Source organism: Acipenser ruthenus, unplaced genomic scaffold (assembly GCF_902713425.1).
Source record: "Acipenser ruthenus unplaced genomic scaffold, fAciRut3.2 maternal haplotype, whole genome shotgun sequence".
Taxonomy (NCBI): Eukaryota; Metazoa; Chordata; class Actinopteri; order Acipenseriformes; family Acipenseridae; genus Acipenser; species Acipenser ruthenus.
Genome location: NW_026708728.1, coordinates 506899 through 527520, shown reverse-complemented (window position 1 = coordinate 527520; position 20622 = coordinate 506899). Strand labels below are relative to the sequence as shown.

The following is a 20622-nucleotide window of genomic DNA, read 5'->3' as shown; positions in this document are numbered from 1 at the left end:
GTTTTGCACAGTTATCCCCATTTTCACTGTATTTGATTTATTTGTATTATCAATAACTCTTTAAAATCTTGCAGACTGCTAAATTCATATAGTGTTTTTTTTTAGACACTTTAAAAACGAAAAAAAAAAGTTATCCTTGAGAATTATTTCTGTAAAGTTACTCCAGGGTTAATTTGATTAATTTATACCCAAGCTGTCTCTATTTATTATTATTATTATTATTATTATTATTATTATTATTATTATTATTATTATTATTATTAATTTTACGGCACTGGGGAATCCCCCCTGGATTGCGTCACAATCTATTTTAGGTACAATCCTGTGATAACCAGGAATAAACTGTGACGTAATAGAGCGGAATTCCCCAGTGTACCAGTAAAATCCGGCGTGTGTTTATAAAGTAAAATCAAAATGGAAGAACACTTCTTTTTTGTTGTTTAAACGTTGTCTTAAAAATACTCACACCGTCTCGTTTCAGCGCGGCCTTGTACCTTTATGTTTGTTTTATAATTTAGTCATATTAGCAGCTATTGACAGTTAGATATTGTTAATGCATTTTTTAAATAATATACATTATTATTATTATTATTATCATTATTATTATTATTATTATTATTATTATTTATTTCTTAGCAGACGCCCTTATCCAGGGCGACTTACAATTGTTACAAGATATCACATTATTTTTACATACAAATTACTTAGTTATACTAAATCGCTTCGAATCACACGCACTCTTAAAATACAAACAGTGATAATTATTTCACAAAACGTTTTTATAACGTGATTCTGCCTCGGATAAAACGCAATGCTATCAATATTCACACACATATATATACCAGAACAGTCCACAAGATGTCAGAAATAGTAATGTAAAACAAATAGCTGGCTTGAATTGACATGCAAATGCTAGCGTCGCAAAGAAGTCTCAAGCCGTGCCTGGGGGAGGAGAAGCTAGCTGGGTTTTTAATCCCTGGGAAAGCAGAGATTTGTCAAGCAGAGGGATCAAAATAAGAACAAATTTAAACAAACGAGGCGCTGAATGGGATGCGTTTTCAGAGAGGGACAGATCCAGAAACGCTAGCCTTGTTTGCATTGAACATCCATCAAAGGGCATTTTTTCTTTCCCACACGAACAACCTGCGCCTGCTAAAGGATATAATTCTGCTTTTATTTGTTTTTTCCACTCTTTTAATTTTTTTAAAAAAATTGTAATTACTAATTTGTAAAGCAGAGGCCACGCCGCGACTCCCCCCCCCCCTCCCACGGTCTTGGTGTGCCTTGGCAAACCGAAAGGCAGCAAGAGTCAGCGGGGCTTTGCGGGCAGGCTAGGACGGGGATCGGTGTGGGGGCCTAGTATTAGCATAGAAACTGTTGTGGTTTTGTATTGAAAAAAACAAACCAAAAAAAAACAAAAAACTGTGAATGAATTAGTCAATTTTTGCGGTAGGACGTGTAGTTATTCTGCGTGACGATGCTGTAATTAAAAACGTTTAATTTATTTATATATTTACTGTGATTTACCGCATCATTTCCTTTTTTTAAAACCCATTGCGGTTAAACCAACACAAACTCGCCTAGTAGGATTATGTTCAAAGAAATGTAACTATTTGAAGTGGTTTTTGTGGTTGGACTGGCTGGTTTTTTTTTCTTTTTTGACAGCGATAACCTTGTTAATGCATCCAGTAACTGACAAAAAGGCGCATTAAAAAGAATCAATAATAATACGTATTGTTTTCTCCTTTCGTTGTCAAATAACGCCTATAAAACCTGGCAAATATTTTAAAAATTCGTAATACAATTGAGACGCGCTTCATTGAATGTGTTTTATTGAAAAAAAAAAAGGGATTGCGTAATATTTCTCGCCAGTTAGAAAACTACCATTGTAAAATAATAATTCAGATAAGTAAAATACTTGTTTTTATATAACATAATTGCGTGCTGGTACATTTGAATTTGTTTTGTCCGCATTAGTTACCGTTATGTCTCTGTGATGTATGATATCATTGGGAGGCTATAGTCTGTGTACGATTTAGTTAGTTTCTTTAATTAAACGTGGATTTTTTTAAAAAAAATAATCTTTAATTTAATGTCAAAAACAGCCACTCATTAATTATAAACTTGTTATAAGTAGTAAACTATAGGAACTATTTGAGACAATAAACGTGTCCACTACGCGTGTCTTAGTATTACTATGTAATAAATATTGCTAGCCTAAATTCTGACTTTATTTTTATTTTGAGTTCAGTGTTGTATAATGACGATATAATTATTGTACAATTGCTGAGAGACTGTAATGTAGTTTTGAGAATGAAGAGGACGTAGAATGACGTTTACAGAAAACACGTGTCTATGTAAAGAGACCTTTGATGTGAATGATAGTTAACGTAAACACAGGCACTGTGATTTAAAACTACAACATCATAACTTGAAAAAAAGAGAAACTAACACAGAAAAAAAAAACGTTATTTTCAATACCTGACATAGAAAAGAAAAATAACACTATCATTTTTATTTAATTATTATTTTTAAATAAACAATCGAAACACGAGTCTGCAAACGCATTTAAGAATATCACAGCTTCTTCATAAGTTGAATTTTGCAATTATTTTCCAGCGTTTTATATAATTTGTTTTATTTATTATAATTTTTTTTAAAATCCCAAAATATTTTATAAGTGGTGTACGAAAAAAAAAAGTGAATTTAAAAACTATACACCGCAACTTAATATTAGATTTTTTATTTTTATTTATTTTTATTTATTTTTTTTAACAATTTCAACGGGCGGGGGGAGGGAAAACTGGAAAAAACAAAATGATCCTGCTGATTTTAGAATCCTGACGCTCTTCAGGGGAAGAAAATATATCCCACCATTTTTTATATTTTGCTTGGTTGTGACATAAAGACGCTGGACGCCGAGGGACGAAGTTTTTAATTACGCCATGAATCTACGGACACCCACTTCCACTCTGGATAGGTAAGGGTTAACTACGCGTTGTATGTTACAATTAAATACCTACTATTTTGTCTGTATAGACCAGGGGTGCACAATTCCGGTCCTGGAGGGCCGGATCCCTCCTGGCTTTTGTTCCAACTGTGTTCTAAATTAATTAATTAGACCAATAATTGGTAATAATTGGTCCAATTAAGTAATTTAGGGCAAGGTTGGAACAAAAGCCAGGAGGGACACCGGCCATCCAGGACCGGAATTGTGTACCCCTGGTATAGACACTTTAAGTGCTTGGGTGAATATACAATACAAACAAATATCTGAAACTTTTAATTTATTCAAATTTAAGGACAAAAAAAAAAAAATTGCTGATTTTACTGTAAGTTTTTAATAAGACATACGAGCTTGCATCGCCCTATAGAATGAACTCCCTCAGCTTCATAGAGTCCAATGAAAGCTGCTGAATAATGTTCCCTTGTTAACATATTGAATTCCACCCCCTCTATATAGAATGAACTCCCTCAGCTTCATAGAGTCCAATGAAAGCTGCTGAATAATGTTCCCTTGTTAACATATTGAATTCCACCCCCTCTATATAGAATGAACTCCCTCAGCTTCATAGAGTCCAGTGAAAGCTGCTGAATAATGTTCCCTTGTTAACATATTGAATTCCACCCCCTCTATATAGAATGAACTCCCTCAGCTTCATAGAGTCCAATGAAAGCTGCTGAATAATGTTCCCTTGTTAACATATTGAATTCCACCCCCTCTATATAGAATGAACTCCCTCAGCTTCATAGAGTCCAATGAAAGCTGCTGAATAATGTTCCCTTGTTAACATATTGAATTCCACCCCCTCTATATAGAATGAACTCCCTCAGCTTCATAGAGTCCAGTGAAAGCTGCTGAATAATGTTCCCTTGTTAACATATTGAATTCCACCCCCTCTATATAGAATGAACTCCCTCAGCTTCATAGAGTCCAGTGAAAGCTGCTGTATAATGTTCCCTTGTTAACATATTGAATTACACACCAGTGTGCTTTGTAGTTTTCCCAGATATACTTAACAGAAAAACTGACAAAAAAGTGACGTTTTGAAGTCTAACTTTTTTAGTGAAATAATTTGATTAGAGGATGTTAAATAATTAAAAGATAAATATGTTGATTATAGTTTTAATCTTTTTTCAATTATGTCTCAAACCAAAAAAATTACTTTTGGCCCTAGTTGTGTGTCTCTCTGACGCAGACACACACACACAATCACAGTACAGGTAGCAGTGGTGCTGGTCCTAGCTGCTGTACCTGTGAAGTTGTTGTTCATTCCTGACATACCTTTGTCGGCACAGCTTTGCAAAAACCGGTTATTACAGGTTTGTAAAAAAAAAAAAAAAAAAAAAAGCTCACAGCTTTTGTGATAAAAGTGAAAGTGTTGCAGAGATTGAAACGCCAGTTCAAGGTGCCGTGCCTCGCGCAGATTCAAAACTACTTTCTGGATGTTATATTTTTGAAAGGATGTTTTCTTTCGTCTATCCTTTCATTTCTGTTTTTTTCGGGGGGTAGTTCTTTGGGTTATTTTACACTCGAATTCCCCTCGTCATGTGATCGGTTATCAGCTGATCTCTCTCTGGCTGGTGAGCAGATTTTCATCCACTTGCATCTCATGAATGTCTGTCTTTGTGACTCTAACTCTCTTCTGTGTTTTTTGTCTCTCTTTATTTCTCCTACCCCTCACTCTTTTTCCACTGTGTCTGTGTTCTTGTCTTCCTGTTTGTGTTTCCATTGCAACAGATCAGCCAGTAAGAGACAGTCTCACCTGCCCAGGTATGATGGCCTATGCGTTTGGGGGGGCAACGCTGATTTTTAAAGCAATATGGAACAGTGTTTGTGTGTGTGTGTGTGTGTGTGTGTGTGTGTGTGTGTGTTGTTCCCTGACGACTTGAAAACTATGCAGGCTACAGGACTTGTTCCCACAGTTCAGTTTGTTTTTCGGTTCCAATTCCTATTTTAAAACCCAATTCACAGTTCCAGTTCCTTCGAAGGAATTGAAATTTGATATTAATCATCGCGATCGCTCAACATCTTTCCTTTTTAAAGCCAGTTAAATTGACAAACAAACACACGGCGACTTCGATTGAAGCTGCCACTGAAAACTAGAAGCTGATTTTCACAGAACGCCGCTGCCTAATCGCGGTTGTGATCAGTGATGAGGTGTTGGAATCGATTAAAAAGGGAAATGGGAATTGATTTTTAAGAAGGAATTGGAATTGAATCACGGGATTGGACACCAGACCCTGGCTGCCGCAGTGGGTTTGTAATTCACTGGCTTCTTCACTTCTGGAGAGGAGAGTGCTCGATCATGACTATTTTTTTGTTGTCGGTTTACGTGCTAAAAGGTGATCGCGATAATCTAGGGGTGGGGTGGCGTAGTCGACGGGTCGAAATGCGAAGGAAAGGGCATGGGTTCTGAGCGACGTCTTCCACTCTGGTGTGGTTTTATTCGCTTCTTGTCGACGCGTTACTCGATTGTTTGTATGTTTAATATCCTGTCATTGTCTGTTTTTAATATTCTATCATTTTCTTTTTTTGTCTCTCCTGTTTGTTTTGTCTTCTGTCAGTCCTCTCGCAGCCTGGTAAGTTTCTTCTTTCTGTGGCACAACTCCATCTTTTTTTAAGTTTTCTACTGTTTCTTAAAAAACTTTCGAGACGTCTTCTGTACATTAATTAATGGATCAAAAACATACATCATAGAAGGATTCCACCTCGAGGGTCTCCCCTGGTAAAGGCACGGCCGCGTGGTGTGCAGGGGGGAGTCACACAGGGGAGCGCAGGGGTCCCCGAGGGTCTCCCCTGGTAAAGGCACGGCCGCGTGGTGTGCAGGGGGGAGTCACACAGGGGAGCGCAGGGGGCCCCCGAGGGTCTCCCCTGGTGAAGGCACGGCCGCGTGGTGTGCAGGGGGGAGTCACACAGTCAGGGGAGCGCAGGGGTCCCCGAGGGTTTCTCCACATCACGATTCAGCCACGAACCCTGACAAAAACTGAAAAAATGTGACATTGCTGAAATCTAACATGAAAAATATTACTGTTACTATCGCAGCTTCCGGTATAGACTTTTATGCAAAATCGTTTTGTAGTTTCTTTGATTACATCACGATGTTTAATAAAAAAAAAGATCTACATTTCTCGGTAATGCTGCAAAACAATTCAGGTAAATTCCCGTTGATAGGATGAGACCTTCTTCTTCTTCTTCTTCTTCTTTGTTTTCTCTGTCTTTCAGGTTGAGCAGCTTATCAATGGGGGACTCTGTTCCCGACCGCAGGAATTCAGCCAACCACCAGAGGGAGCCCTCGCTAGACAGCTCGACTGAGAACACAGGTCAGGTTTACAGTTGGGGTTGGGCTGGAGTGTTGGTTGGGTTGGGGTTGGGATTGGGGTTAGTATTGGGGTTGGGATGGGAGTTGGGGTTAGTGTTGGAGTGTTGGTGTTGGGGGGTTGGGTTGGGCTTAGTGTTGGAGGTTGGGGTTGGAGGGTTGGGATTGGGGTTGGGGTTGGGTTGGTGTTGGGGGGGTTGGGTTTGGGGTTAGTGTTGGAGTGTTGGTGTTGGGGTTAGTGTTGTGGTTGGGGTTGGGTTAGCGTTGGGGTTGGGGTTGGGGTTAGGGGTGTGTTCGCTGGGGGCTCCATTGACTCGGTCTGTGTCCCCTCCTCCTCCTCCTCCTCCTCCTCCTCCTCCCTGTCTGTCTCCAGGCTTGGTTCAGAGGTGTGTGATCGTCCAGAAAGACCAGCAGGGCTTCGGCTTCACCGTGTGCGGAGATCGGATCGTTCTGGTGCAGCACGTGCGACCCGGTGAGGACGCGATCCACAGCAGTGACACACATACAAGAGCATTTAGATACACATACACATAGATACACACACACACACACACAGTGTTGTGTTAAAGTCTGAGACATTTCTGCATGTTTCTACTCTCTGCATTTTTGCGTGTCTCCATCGCGTATTGTTTATCTGACCCTGCCGTACATTACCATCAATTTAAAGGATTTTCAATGGCCTTTCTATTGAGAGATATATATAAAAAATTGGGTTTTTTTGGATGCTTCTCGCGTCCCCCCCCCCCCTTGGATTGCTTCCCTAGGGGCGTGCCCCCCCCCTGTTGAGAACCACTGTGTAAATATGATGGACTAGCCCCCACAAAACCTCCCACCAGCCGCCCAGGCACAGTTCACCCTGAGTTACTGTGATCACAAGTTCTTGAAGACCCGATCAACGCGAACCGAAGACCGCTAAACGACAAGACTGACCTCGTAACACGTGTTGTTTGTTTTTACTCTGCCTGTAGGGGGCGCCGCGATGAAAGCCGGAGTGCACGAGGGGGACCGAATTATCAAGGTAAACGCCTCTACACCCTGTATACAAAACGTCGCCCCTTTTTCTGACGAGACTGCTGAAATATATACCACTTAGGTCTTACAGATCACCCCCTGAGAGGTTGGGATCCAAAGTGGGCAGAGAGAGCATGTTAGTTTCTCCTTGAGAAATGTTCCTACCTTTTTAAAAAAAAAAATGTAATTCTGAATGAGTCATGGAGCAGACGCTTTTATCCAAAGCGACTTGCAGAGACTAGGGGGGTGAACTCTGCATCATCAACAACTGCTGCTGCTGCAGAGTCACTTCCAATAGGAGCTCGTTTGTTTGACGTCTCATCCTGAAGGACGGAGCACAAGGAGGTTCAGTGACTTGCTCAGGGTCACACACACACACAGGGAGTCAGTGGCTGAGCCGGGTGATTTGAACCTCCTGGTATCGAGACCCCTTTTCTCTAATCCGCTCCACACAGAGTTTGTTAAATTACAGCTCTGGCCAAAAAATTTGCACCGTCCTGTAGAATTAACACATTTTTGCATTCATAAAGTCAAATGAAACCCACTGAATAATGTTAACATATTGAATTGCACACCAGCGCTTTGTGGTTTAGCCAGATAATGAAAAACATGAAGTCTAACATGAAATACTACTGTGCTACTATTATGGCTTCCGGTGTCGACTTTAATGCGATATGATTTCATAGTTTCTTTTGATCACACAATGTTAAATAAAAGATCTCAATTATGTTCGTATAGTTATTTTTTTTTAATGGTCTGAATCCGAATATTCTACCATTCTAATTCATAATCGTTCACTTATTAACCTGCACCCTGACTTCTCTCTCTGTTAATCTTCTGTTTACTGTGGCTGTCTGCCAAGATGCAGCTGAGCAGCTTCTGAACTGATTCATTGAACGTCTGGAATGTGCAGTATTTATTTATTTATTTTTTCACCACTTCTTCTGCTTCCTCCTAAAACGACACCTGCAGCTACGGCCAAACGGTTTGCATCACCTAGAATTTTAGGATTGGGACGGAATTAAAAGAAAAAACTCTGTGAATGTAATTTGAGATCTTTTACTTCAGGTAAAAGAAACTACAAAATGATATCGCCATTCTAGTACAGTAGTGTGTCATGATTTTTCAAGGTGTCAGTTTTTTCTGTTAAGTATATGGGAAAACTAACGTTACATGTTAGCGTAAAGTTATTCAGCAGGTTTCATTCGAGTTTGTTATTATTATTATTATTATTATTTATTTCTTAGCAGACGCCCTTATCCAGGGCGACTTACAATTGTCACAAGATATCACATTATTTTTACATACAATTACCCATTTATACAGTTGGGTTTTTACTGGAGCAATCTAGGTAAAGTACCTTGCTCAAGGGTACAGCAGCAGTGTCCCCCCCATCTGGGATTGAACCCACGACCCTCCGGTCAAGAGTCCAGAGCCCTAACCGCTACTCCACACTGCTGACTTTGTGAAGCAGAATTAGTTGGTTTTGTAGGTCGATGATGATGATGATGATGATGATGATGATGATGATGATGATGAAGATGCAGCACTTTTCTCCAGAGCTGTAGGTATCCAGCCATCGTCTCCTTTTCGATTTTCTCTTGTCTCGTCCGCAGGTCAACGGCTCGCTGGTGTCTTCTCTGACTCATCAGGAAGTGGTTCGACTCATCAAATGTAAGTTTACAAATGCTTGTCTCTCTGGCATTCTTAAGTGCCTGTCTTGTATATCTTACCTCAACGTATGTGTGTGTGAAGCTAAACCCTGGTCTTCCAACCATGATGCTTTGTTCTTGTCTGGTTCTGCAGCATTTGTAACTGATGATGTCATCGCCTGTCTGTTTGTTTTTTTCCCTAGCTGGTCAGTACGTGGCCCTGACGCTGCAAGGCCCGCCCCATTCCACTGCTTCCCTGCCTCTACTGACAGACGCCTCGTCCAGTCTGAGGTCAGGACCGGGGGGTCTGGCCCCGCCCCCTCCTCCGCCTCCGCTCCCCCCGAATTCCACGAGCCTTTCAGCGTCAGACCGGATCACCAGCCCCAGACCACTGCAGGTGAGCTAACGCCAGACGTTTCATCATCACCCTTATAGAGTGAACTCATTTAATTATTAATGAGTCATTGAGCAGACTCTTTTATCCAAAGCGACTTCCAGAGACTAGGGGGGTGAACTCTGCATCATCAACAACTGCTGCTGCAGAGTCACTTCCAATAGGAGCTCGTTTGTTTGACGTCTCATCCTGAAGGACGGAGCACAAGGAGGTTCAGTGACTTGCTCAGGGTCACACACACACACACACAGGGAGTCAGTGGCTGCTGCAGAGTCACTTCCAACAGGAGCTCGTTTGTTTGACGTCTCATCCTGAAGGACGGAGCACAAGGAGGTTCAGTGACTTGCTCAGGGTCACACACACAGGGAGTCAGTGGCTGAGCCGGGTGATTTGAACCTCCTGGTATCGGGACCCCTTTTCTTGAACCGCTGGAGCACCCAGCCTCATTTTGCTTCATGAAGTCGAGTGTGAGCTGCTGAATAACGTTACGTTAACGCCTTGAATTGTATTTTTCCTCCGTTAGGACTCAGAAGTTCAGAAGCACGGCAGTCAAATTCTCAGGAAGATGCTGAAGCAGGAAGAGGCGGAGTTACAGGTATGACCTCACAGAATGGAACTGGGAGGTGGCTTAATTCTCAGTTCCTTTCTAAAATCAATTCCCAGTTCCCAGTCCCAGTCCCTTTGAGCGGTATTCTGTTAAAATGGAGCTTCTCATTTTCAGCGTCAAACAAACGACTTAAATCGAAGTCGCTGCTTGCCTGTTTGTCAGTCAATTAAACCGTCTTCAGACGAGAGCGATTCTGATGACTCTAAATATCTGATGTCATTTCCTGTTTCCTCAGGAGCTGCTGGAGGAGCACTCTCGTAACCCCTCCCCCTCTCTCGAGGAGCGAATTGAAAGCGCCCGGAGGCGGGCCAACCAAGTTCGCGTCAAGATACAACAGGATGTGGTACGATGATGTCATTTCCTTTCGATTTAAAAAAATAAATAAAAATACATCGGATTAATTAAAGCTGCAGTTCTGATCAGATCACAGTGCGCAGCCTCTCTGAGTTCTGATCGGATCACAGTGCGCAGCCTCTCTGAGTTTTGATCGGATCACAGTGCGCAGCCTCTCTGAGTTCTGATCAGATCACAGTGTGCAGCCTCTCTGAGTTTTGATCGGATCACAGTGCGCAGCCTCTCTGAGTTTTGATCGGATCACAGTGCGCAGCCTCTCTGAGTTCTGATCAGATCACAGTGTGCAGCCTCTCTGAGTTTTGATCGGATCACAGTGCGCAGCCTCTCTGAGTTCTGATCAGATCACAGTGTGCAGCCTCTCTGAGTTTTGATCGGATCACAGTGCGCAGCCTCTCTGAGTTCTGATCAGATCACAGTGCGCAGCCTCTCTGAGTTCTGATCGGATCACAGTGCGCAGCCTCTCTGAGTTCTGATCAGATCACAGTGCGCAGCCTCTCTGAGTTCTGATCAGATCACAGTGTGCAGCCTCTCTGAGTTCTGATCAGATCACAGTGTGCAGCCTCTCTGAGTTTTGATCGGATCACAGTGCGCAGCCTCTCTGAGTTCTGATCAGATCACAGTGTGCAGCCTCTCTGAGTTTTGATCGGATCACAGTGCGCAGCCTCTCTGAGTTCTGATCAGATCACAGTGCGCAGCCTCTCTGAGTTCTGATCAGATCACAGTGTGCAGCCTCTCTGAGTTCTGATCAGATCACAGTGTGCAGCCTCTCTGAGTTCTGATCAGATCACAGTGCGCGCTCGTCTCTTTTGGAATTGACCCTGGCTCACCTTTCTGACCCTGGGGCGGGACGCTGTTTGTTTAAAATGTGTTTCAGGAGAACAGCAGGTCCCGATCCGAGTCGAGTGCTGGGTATCTAAGAGCCGGGGAAGGTGAGCTTCTGTAACTATAGTGTCCGTGTGTGTGTGTGTGTGTGTGTGTGTGTGTGTGTTGCGTCTCTCTCTCTCTCTCTCTCTCTCTCTCTGTGTTGTGTCTCTCTCTCGCTCTGTGTGTGCATGTTGTGTGTGTCTCTCTCTCTCTCTCTTTCTCTCTCTCTCTCTCTCTCTCTCTCTCTCTCTCTCTCTCTGTCAAGGTGAATTGATTTTGAAAGGTGAAGCATTAACAGCTCTTGAGCCTGATGCCCTCTGGAGTAGGGCCTGGCTTTCAGCGGATTTGTTGTTTTTTTGGCTGGTGATGTTTATCAGAGGATTTGTCTTTGATATTTGGTACACGGCTGTATTCTAAGAGATATATAATATATTTTTTTTTTGTTTTGCAGGTCGATTGTCTATGGACTCTCAAGATGGTGATACAGAGGTAGGAATTTTAATTCGCCACTTTGTTTAAAACTTTACTTAGGTTTTAATACATACCGGATGCACCCTTATAAAAGTTTCCTACAGTAAAAACACAGCAAAGTGTAATAAAACACAGCGAAAGCATTGTAAAGCACAGAGAGGTCTGGTAAAGCACAGGGAAGCATTGTAAAGCACAGAGAGGTCTGGTAAAGCATAGGGAAGCATTGTAAAGCACAGAGAGGTCTGGTAAAGCATAGAGAAGCATTGTAAAGCACAGAGAGGTGTGGTAAAGCATAGGGAAGCATTGTAAAGCACGGAGAGGTCTGGTAAAGCATAGGGAAGCATTGTAAAGCACAGAGAGGTCTGGTAAAGCATATTAAAAAGCAAACCAAGGTAAACTATGGCATGGTAAACTTTTTCAAGGGCAATGTGACGAATGAACACGCGCTGTGATACGACAAAATCAACAAACCCTGTGCTGATAAGAACCTTTCACACTCCTGTTGGCACGACGTCGTAAACACAGGACTCACAGTGCTTCTGTTACAGAGTGCCCCTAGCTCTGTGTACAGTACAGTTTATCAGAAAGAAAGTTACAAGAAATCACATCGCTTCTCATGCGTTGTAACCCTGTGCTGCCCTGTGACACCTGCGTGAGTCGCCTGGGATAAAGACGTCTGCCAAATAAATTAATTAATTAATATTGTACCCTCCCCCCCTCCCCCTGTAGGGTTTCTCTATCCTCAGTGAAAGCCCACGGTCCTCCCCACTGCTCCCAGTCCGGACGTCCCATCACAGAAGGCAGGGATCGGACGCCTTTTTCACCTCCGAACAGGTACGGGTTTTGGGAATGAAGATTGTAACCCATCGCCCCTTGAGATTCACCCCCCTCGCCCCTCTCGCTCACACCCCTGCCTGTCTGTATGTGTCTGCTCAGGTTTCGAGACATCAGATCATCGGACCGGAGGAGGAGGAGGACGATGAAGATTCTTACCTCCAGAACGAGGTACGGACAGCCGCGTCTGTGTGTTCAGTTGCTGGGATCCTTCAAGAAGCTGCTCGATGAGATTCTGGGATCAATAAGCTACTAACAACCAAACGAGCAAGATGGGCCGAATGGCCTCCTCTCGTTTGGAAACTTTCTTATGTTCTTACAATTATGCTAACATAATTCTACTGCTAAATAACATTTGCTGGCTGGTCCAGCGGTTAAAGAAAAGGGGTCTCGATACCAGGAGGTTCAAATCACCCGGCTCAGCCACTGACTCACTGTGTGTGTGTGACCCTGAGCAAGTCACTGAACCTCCTTGTGCTCCGTCCTTCGGACGAGACGTCAAACAAACGAGCTCCTATTGGAAGTGACTCTGCAGCAGCCACTGACTCCCTGTGTGTGCGTGACCCTGAGCAAGTCACTGAACCTCCTTGTGCTCCGTCCTTCGGACGAGACATCAGACAAACGAGGTTCTATTGGAAGTGACTCTGCAGCAGCAGCAGTTGTTGATGATGCAGAGTTCACCCCCCCTAGTCTCTGTAAGTCGCTTTGGATAAAAGCGTCTGCTAAATGACTCATTTTAATAATAAAAATAAATAAATTCTTATAAAGGCAAGGGGAGAGGGGGGGGTTGGAGGCGGGAGAAGGGGGGGTTGGAGGCGGGAGAGGGGGGGGGGGTTGGGGGCGGTAGAGGGGGCAGTGTGGTGACCATGACTGATACTGTACATGGAGTCCCTGCGTGATTTGTCTCGCAGATGGACGGCCCGTTTCAAGACATCGACAGGCTGAAGTCTCGTCCAGCTCACATGGCTGTGTTCATGAGATACATCTTCAGCCAACTGCTGGACCCAAACCCACTGGTGAGTGTCTGTCTCTCTGTCTGCCTGTCTCTCTGTCTGCCTGTCTCTCTGTCTGTCTCTCTGTCTGTTTGCCTGGAACAGTGGCTTGAAACCTGCTTTCAGGAGACCTACGGCTCTGGCCAAAAGTTTTGCATCACCTAGAATTTTAGGATTCTTGAGACCATTAATGAAAAATAAGACTAAAACTATATGCACATAGTTTATATCTTTTATTTAACATCATGTACTCAAAGAAACTACAAAATGATATCGTCAAAAAAAGTCTATACCGGAAGCCATAATAGCAGTCCAGTAGTATTTCATGTTAGATTTTGAAAATGTCCCATTTTTCAGTTGCCAGTTTTTCTGTTGAGTATGTAGGAGGGAAAACTCCAAAGTGCTGGGTGTGGAATTCAATATGTTAACAAGGGAACATTATTCAGCAGTTTTCATTGGACTCTATGAAGCTGAGGGAGTTCATTCTATATAGAGGGTGTGGAATTCAATATGTTAACAAGGGAACATTATTCAGCAGCTTTCATTGGACTCTATGAAGCTGAGGGAGTTCATTCTATATAGAGGGGGTGGAATTCAATATGTTAACAAGGGAACATTATTCAGCAGCTTTCATTGGACTCTATGAAGCTGAGGGAGTTCATTCTATATAGAGGGGGTGGAATTCAATATGTTAACAAGGGAACATTATTCAGCAGGTTTCATTGGACTCTATGAAGCTGAGGGAGTTCATTCTATATAGAGGGGGTGGAATTCAATATGTTAACAAGGGAACATTATTCAGCAGCTTTCATTGGACTCTATGAAGCTGAGGGAGTTCATTCTATATAGAGGGGGTGGAATTCAATATGTTAACAAGGGAACATTATTCAGCAGGTTTCATTGGACTCTATGAAGCTGAGGGAGTTCATTCTATATAGAGGGGGTGGAATTCAATATGTTAACAAGGGAACATTATTCAGCAGCTTTCACTGGACTCTATGAAGCTGAGGGAGTTCATTCTATATAGAGGGGGTGGAATTCAATATGTTAACAAGGGAACATTATTCAGCAGCTTTCATTGGACTTTTTTACGAAGCAGAATCCTATAAGGGTGGCGATGCAGAAACTCTAGCCTCAGTTGTCGTTCTCTTTCCTTCTGCTCTTTCTTTTTTTTTTAAGATTTTGCTCGTGCTGTCATTTCCAGTCGTTGTTTCAGAACGGTATTGCCCTGCGATCGCTCGCTCTGTGTGTTTGTTTGCAGTTGTTCTATCTGTCAGTGGAAGCCTATCTCAGCTCCAGTCAGAAGGACGCTCGCTCGCTTGCGTTGCAGATCTCTGCGCATTTTCTAGAGAAGGACGCTGTGAGTAAATTCTGTCCATTTCACTGGACCGTTGGTTATTTATTTCTTAGCAGACGCCCTTATCCAGGGCGACTTACAGTCGTAAACAAAATTACATTTCAAGAATCACAGTATTAATACAATTAAGATCAAGATAAATACAATGACTTTGGTTCAAGCAAGTACAAGTGTGACAAAATACGATTCAATAACGGAGCAGATAAGTGTCAGTGATAGTTACATCAGGATATGATTAAATGCAAAATACTACAGATTAAACACTTGGCAGATTACAGTACTCTAAAGTACAGGATTAAGTGCAGTAAAATAGGGGGCAGATAAGAGCAAGTAAAGCGCATTTAAGGAAGAGTGATAAAGTGTGCAGAGGGAAAAGAGGAGGCGACTCGCACCCGAGTCACAGGGCAGCACAGACAGGGTTACAATGCAAGCTTCATATTTAAACACAGTGCGGTTTACAGACAGTGCTGATAATAATAACACTGCTAGAATACAATATGAACCAGGAGGCAACAAGTTAGGATCACAGCGAGTTAGATCTACAGTGACAGGTTAGCAGTGCAATAGTGCAAGGATAGCGCATCAGCTGAGGGATTTGCAGCATTGAAATTTGTATACCTCGTATAAAAGGGATCCGCGATTTTATTAAAATTGAAAAAACAAGTTTTTGATTTTGGTTTCTCCTTTTTTTTTTATCTTCATTTGCAGCCGCTAAAAATCCACGTCCCAGAAGATATTAACAGTGAAATAGGTAAGATTAATTTTTATACAGAACTATAGTTAGCTGTTAAATGGTGTGTTCTAGCTGCTTATGCTAATTTCAACCCTGTATCATTCAATTATTATTATTATTATTATTATTATTATTATTATTATTATTTATTTCTTAGCAGACGCCCTTATCCAGGACGACTTACAATTGTTACAAGATATCACATTATTTTCACATACAGTTCCCCATTTATACAGTTGGGTTTTTACTGGAGCAATCTAGGTAAAGTACCTTGCTCAAGGGTACAGCAGCAGTGTCCCCCACCTGGGATTGAACCCACGACCCTCCGGTCAAGAGTCCAGAGCCCTAACCACTACTCCACACTGCTGCCCTTATATACTGAGAAATAAACTGAAAAGAAATTGACATTTCAACATCGAACACGAAAATCCTCAAATTCTAGGCGATGGAAAGGCTGTAGTTGTATATTGATTTAAACTTTATGTATCATCAGCACTTTATATATTAAAAAACAAAAACTATACTGCCAAAAACTTATAGTAAACTTATTTATTTATTTTTACAAAATATCTACCCTTCCAATTTACTTTTTTTTTTAATCGAATTAATTTTAAATTCTTTGTGCTGTAGAAGTTTTTTAACAATGCACACGTAGGGTTTATTTGTGTGTTTTTTTTTTGTGTGTTTTCAGAAAGCAGAATTCAAAGCCAAGAGGATATCCGTGGTCCGCTGTCGGACGTCCAGCACTTAGTCCTCCCGGAAATCCAGGATCAAATTCAGGACTACAGGTGACCAGACTCCTAATGCGTTCACATTGGGACGGGCTTTTTTTTAACTAAATACAGCCACTTAACCCTTTTTCAACTGGGTTTCAATTCTGCACTTTCTGGTCAAATCTGATTTAAATGTTAACCAGCCAGCCTCAATACGGTAGCTTCAGAGTCTAATTCTTTTTCCTCACCCTTTTTGAAACCCCCTCTCAGGAGCAAACAGATGATGGGTTTGGGCAGCTTGTTTGGAGAAGGTGATCTGCAGCAGCTGGACGGAGACCCGAGCAGAGAGAGACAGATTGTGGACAAGCAGGCCGCTGCACTGTGGGAGATCCTGTAAGTCCTGTGTCCTTTCTGACAGACCTGGGCTCTGTGAGAGATCCTGGAAGTGTCCGGTCCTCCTTTCAGACAGACCTGGGCTCCGTCAGAGGTCCTGTAAGTGTCTGGTCTCCTTTCAGACAGACCTGGGCTCCGTCAGAGGTCCTGTAAGTGTCCGGTCCTCCTTTCTGACAGACCTGGGCTCCGTCAGAGGTCCTGTAAGTGTCCGGTCCTCCTTTCTGACAGACCTGGGCTCTGTCAGAGGTCCTGGAAGTGTCCGGTCTTCCTTTCTGACAGACCTGGGCTCCGTCAGAGATTCTGGAAGTGTCCGGTCTTCCTTTCTGACAGACCTGGGCTCCGTCAGAGGTCCTGTAAGTGTCCGGTCCTCCTTTCAGACAGACCTGGGCTCCGTCAGAGGTCCTGTAAGTGTCCGGTCCTCCTTTCTGACAGACCTGGGCTCCGTCAGAGGTCCTGTAAGCGTCCGGTCCTCCTTTCTGACAGACCTGGGCTCTGTCAGAGGTCCTGGAAGTGTCCGGTCTTCCTTTCTGACAGACCTGGGCTCCGTCAGAGATTCTGGAAGTGTCCGGTCTTCCTTTCTGACAGACCTGGGCTCCGTCAGAGGTCCTGTAAGCGTCCGGTCCTCCTTTCAGACAGACCTGGGCTCCGTCAGAGGTCCTGTAAGTGTCCGGTCCTCCTTTCAGACAGACCTGGGCTCCGTCAGAGGTCCTGTAAGTGTCCGGTCTTCCTTTCAGACAGACCTGGGCTCCGTCAGAGGTCCTGGAAGTGTCCGGTCCTCCTTTCTGACAGACCTGGGCTCGGTCCGAGTTGTTGTGACCGTGTGATTTAATTGCAGCGATGTTGTCGTTGTGTTTTGCAGTTGAAGCACGTCACACCGGCGCAGCTGTAATTTGTAATTGTGATTTTGTAGTGTGTAATCGGTCGACCTGCAGTTGAGTTTCGCTCCTTCCCGAGCTTCGTCGTTCACGTTTCCTCGTTGTGTGCGTTTTCCACGGAGCGATCGCGCTGCTCGTATTCACAACCGCTTTTAACACAGAGTCTCTTGCTGTGTTTTTTTTTTTTTTTTCAGGTCGAAACATGAGGAGGATAGAAGGTAAATAAGTTATTTTTTAATATTAACTCTGTGGTTTTAATAAAACATCTTTAGACAGACAGACAGATACAGACAGATACAGACAGACAGATAGATACAGACAGACAGACAGATACAGACAGACAGATACAGACAGACAGATACAGACAGACAGACAGACAGATACAGACAGACAGAGACAGATACAGACAGACAGACAGATACAGACAGACAGACAGACAGACAGATACAGACAGATACAGACAGACAGATACAGACAGACAGATACAGACAGACAGACAGACAGATACAGACAGACAGACAGATACAGACAGACAGAGACAGATACAGACAGACAGACAGATACAGACAGACAGACAGACACAGACAGACAGAGACAGATACAGACAGACAGACAGATACAGACAGACAGACAGACAGACAGATACAGACAGATACAGACAGACAGACAGACAGAGACAGATAGATACAGACAGACAGACAGACAGACAGACAGACAGACAGATACAGACAGACAGACAGATACAGACAGACAGACAGATACAGACAGATAGACAGACAGATACAGACAGACAGATACAGACACGGACAGATACAGACAGACAGATAGACAGACAGATACAGACAGACAGACAGATACAGACAGACAGACAGACAGACAGACAGATACAGACAGACAGACAGACAGATAGAGAGAGATAATGAATTGGAAACATGTGGTAGATCCGCACACAGAACACTAGAATCCTCTAAAATGCTACATTTATGCAAAAAATATATATATAAAGTCCTGTTTTATATTCAGTACCATACAAACCAAACTGTGCTAGAAAACAGGAGTAGAAGCCCCTCCCTCCCTCTGCCCTGGCCCCTCCCCTCCCCTTGGCTCCTCCCTTTGGCCCTCCACTGACCCCTCCCTCTCCTCTGTCTCCTCCCCTTGTCCCTCCACTGACCCCGCCCCTCTCCTCTGGCCCCTCCCCCTGGCCTGACCGCTGTTTCTGTCTCCCGCTCTCAGCTCCCCCATGGCCGCGGCCGTGCTGCTGTATTTGAGGTACTCGGGGATCAAGCTGCGAGACTCCAGGGCCTTCAACCTGCTGGAGAAGCCACAGGAGAGAGAGAAGTGGCTGCCGTTCTTCCCAAAAACCAAGAAGGTAAGACTGCACTCCTGCCTTCCTCCCCCCCCCCCCCCCCCCCCCCCAGAACGACTACACCCGAGGGGAGTCGCGGGGTGTGGCTTGGGACGTGGTTTCAGGAGACCAAAAGATTTGCGTCGCCTAGAAATTTTGGATTGAAACCTGATTTTTAAAACAAACTTAATGAACTTAATTTAGATATTTTATTTGACATCGTGTAATAAAAAGGTTCACTGAAAAAATGCATTTTCTTTCTCCGTCTCTCCGTTGTTTTCACAGCCCAGCTCTGCAAAGAAAGACAAGGAAAAAGAGAGAGACAGCGGGGAAGACAGGAAACGCAACCCCATCCTGAAATACATCGCCAAGCCCAAGGGGGCCTCCTCCCAGTCCAGTAAGAACTCAGCCCTGTGACCTCCTCGGTCCTTTATCAGGAGGTCAGGGGGCTGGCTGCTCCAGCGGTTAAAAGAAAAGGGGTCTTGATACCAGGAGGTTCAAAATCACCCAGCTGAGCCACTGACTCCCTGTGTGTGTGTGACCCTGAGCAAGTCACTGAACCTCCTTGTGCTCCGTCCTTCAGGATGAGACGTCAAACAAACGAGCTCCTATTGGAAGTGACTCTGCAGCAGCCACTGACTCCCTGTGTGTGTGTGACCCTGAGCAAGTCACTGAACCTCCTTGTGCTCCGTCCTTCAGATGAGACGTCAAACAAACGAGCTCCTATTGGAAGTGACTCTGCAGCAGCAGCAGCAGCAGTTGTTGATGATGCAGAGTTCACCCTCCTAGTCTCTGCAAGTCGCTTTGGAGAAAAGCGTCTGCTAAATGACTAATTTAATTAATAATGATAATAATAATAATAATAATAATAATAATAATAGTTTTGTTCAGGAAACAGAAACGAATTCACATCAGTTTGAAGTGTGTTTGGTAATATACTAACAGAGAGGAACGAGGAGGTTTCTACACATATTAGATTTTTGTGTTTCCTTATTTTCTTTTAATTTCATTTCATACATTTTTTTAAAATTGTATTTATTTACATCGTTTTATTTCCACTTTTTCAGCATTTCATCTTCCTTTATCGCCAGCGGAAGGTAAATGTATTATTATTATTATTATTATTATTATTATTATTATTATTATTATTATTATTATTATTTATTTCTTTGTGTCATTTTTAATTGAATTTTATTTTGGTGGGTAGTATTTTTAAGGAATCGCTTCAGAGCTGATGTCTTCAATAGGGATCTGTGTCAAATTAGCAAACCCCAGACACGTTTTTTCCAGCGTTAACATCTCAGAATGGAGCAGTCGGGGCTCGTCAGTCTCAGTTTCCTCAACTCCAAGTATCAAATCTATTTTCTTACAGAAAACATCAGAACACAACCTTCGTTTATTCATTAAGGTCATTTTGATAGATTCTAAATCAGTATGCTCCATTCTAGAAATTTTCAGCCTTTTTTAGAAAGCGTAAAATCACAGGCATATTTATTTATAACATATCTATCTGTATATAATTCCCAGCGTCCTGTTTTGAGTCCAGTTAGACGCTGTGTTCCTGTAAGCAGAGCAGTGAAATTTCACACCGGCTGTGAAACTCAACACATAGAAAATCGAACCACTTTCTCATCACTTGTGTGGAGGAGAAAAACGCCAATGGATCATTTTTAGGCTTCGGTTTTGTTATTTTATAGCGAGGAGTCG

At 43.0% G+C, this 20622-nt stretch overlaps 1 protein-coding gene across 13 annotated transcripts in view; it reads left to right on the top strand.

Annotated features, from left to right (window-relative positions):
• The first annotated feature begins 828 nt into the window (after window positions 1-828).
• LOC117410061 (rho guanine nucleotide exchange factor 11) overlaps window positions 829-20622 on the top strand; it is a 43063-nt gene continuing 23269 nt past the window's right edge. For 6 of the 13 annotated variants that reach the window (XM_059021624.1, XM_059021628.1, XM_059021632.1 and 3 more), the window contains exons 1-23: window positions 829-2980; window positions 4742-4774; window positions 5569-5583; window positions 6227-6324; window positions 6694-6792; window positions 7289-7338; window positions 8948-9005; window positions 9187-9380; window positions 9901-9972; window positions 10220-10327; window positions 11213-11267; window positions 11654-11691; window positions 12403-12507; window positions 12610-12678; window positions 13419-13523; window positions 14761-14859; window positions 15565-15607; window positions 16281-16377; window positions 16573-16695; window positions 17765-17788; window positions 18804-18939; window positions 19201-19312; window positions 19983-20012. In XM_059021624.1, coding sequence (XP_058877607.1) covers window positions 2946-2980; window positions 4742-4774; window positions 5569-5583; window positions 6227-6324; window positions 6694-6792; window positions 7289-7338; window positions 8948-9005; window positions 9187-9380; window positions 9901-9972; window positions 10220-10327; window positions 11213-11267; window positions 11654-11691; window positions 12403-12507; window positions 12610-12678; window positions 13419-13523; window positions 14761-14859; window positions 15565-15607; window positions 16281-16377; window positions 16573-16695; window positions 17765-17788; window positions 18804-18939; window positions 19201-19312; window positions 19983-20012 — 1798 coding nt within the window. In that variant the 5' untranslated portion in view covers window positions 829-2945. Of the gene's footprint in view, window positions 2981-4346; window positions 4585-4741; window positions 4775-5568; window positions 5584-6226; window positions 6325-6693; window positions 6793-7288; window positions 7339-8947; window positions 9006-9186; window positions 9381-9900; window positions 9973-10219; window positions 10328-11212; window positions 11268-11653; window positions 11692-12402; window positions 12508-12609; window positions 12679-13418; window positions 13524-14760; window positions 14860-15564; window positions 15608-16280; window positions 16378-16572; window positions 16696-17764; window positions 17789-18803; window positions 18940-19200; window positions 19313-19982; window positions 20013-20622 lie in introns of those variants that run through there. The other 7 variants (XM_059021633.1, XM_059021626.1, XM_059021629.1 and 4 more) reach the window with 5 other exon arrangements.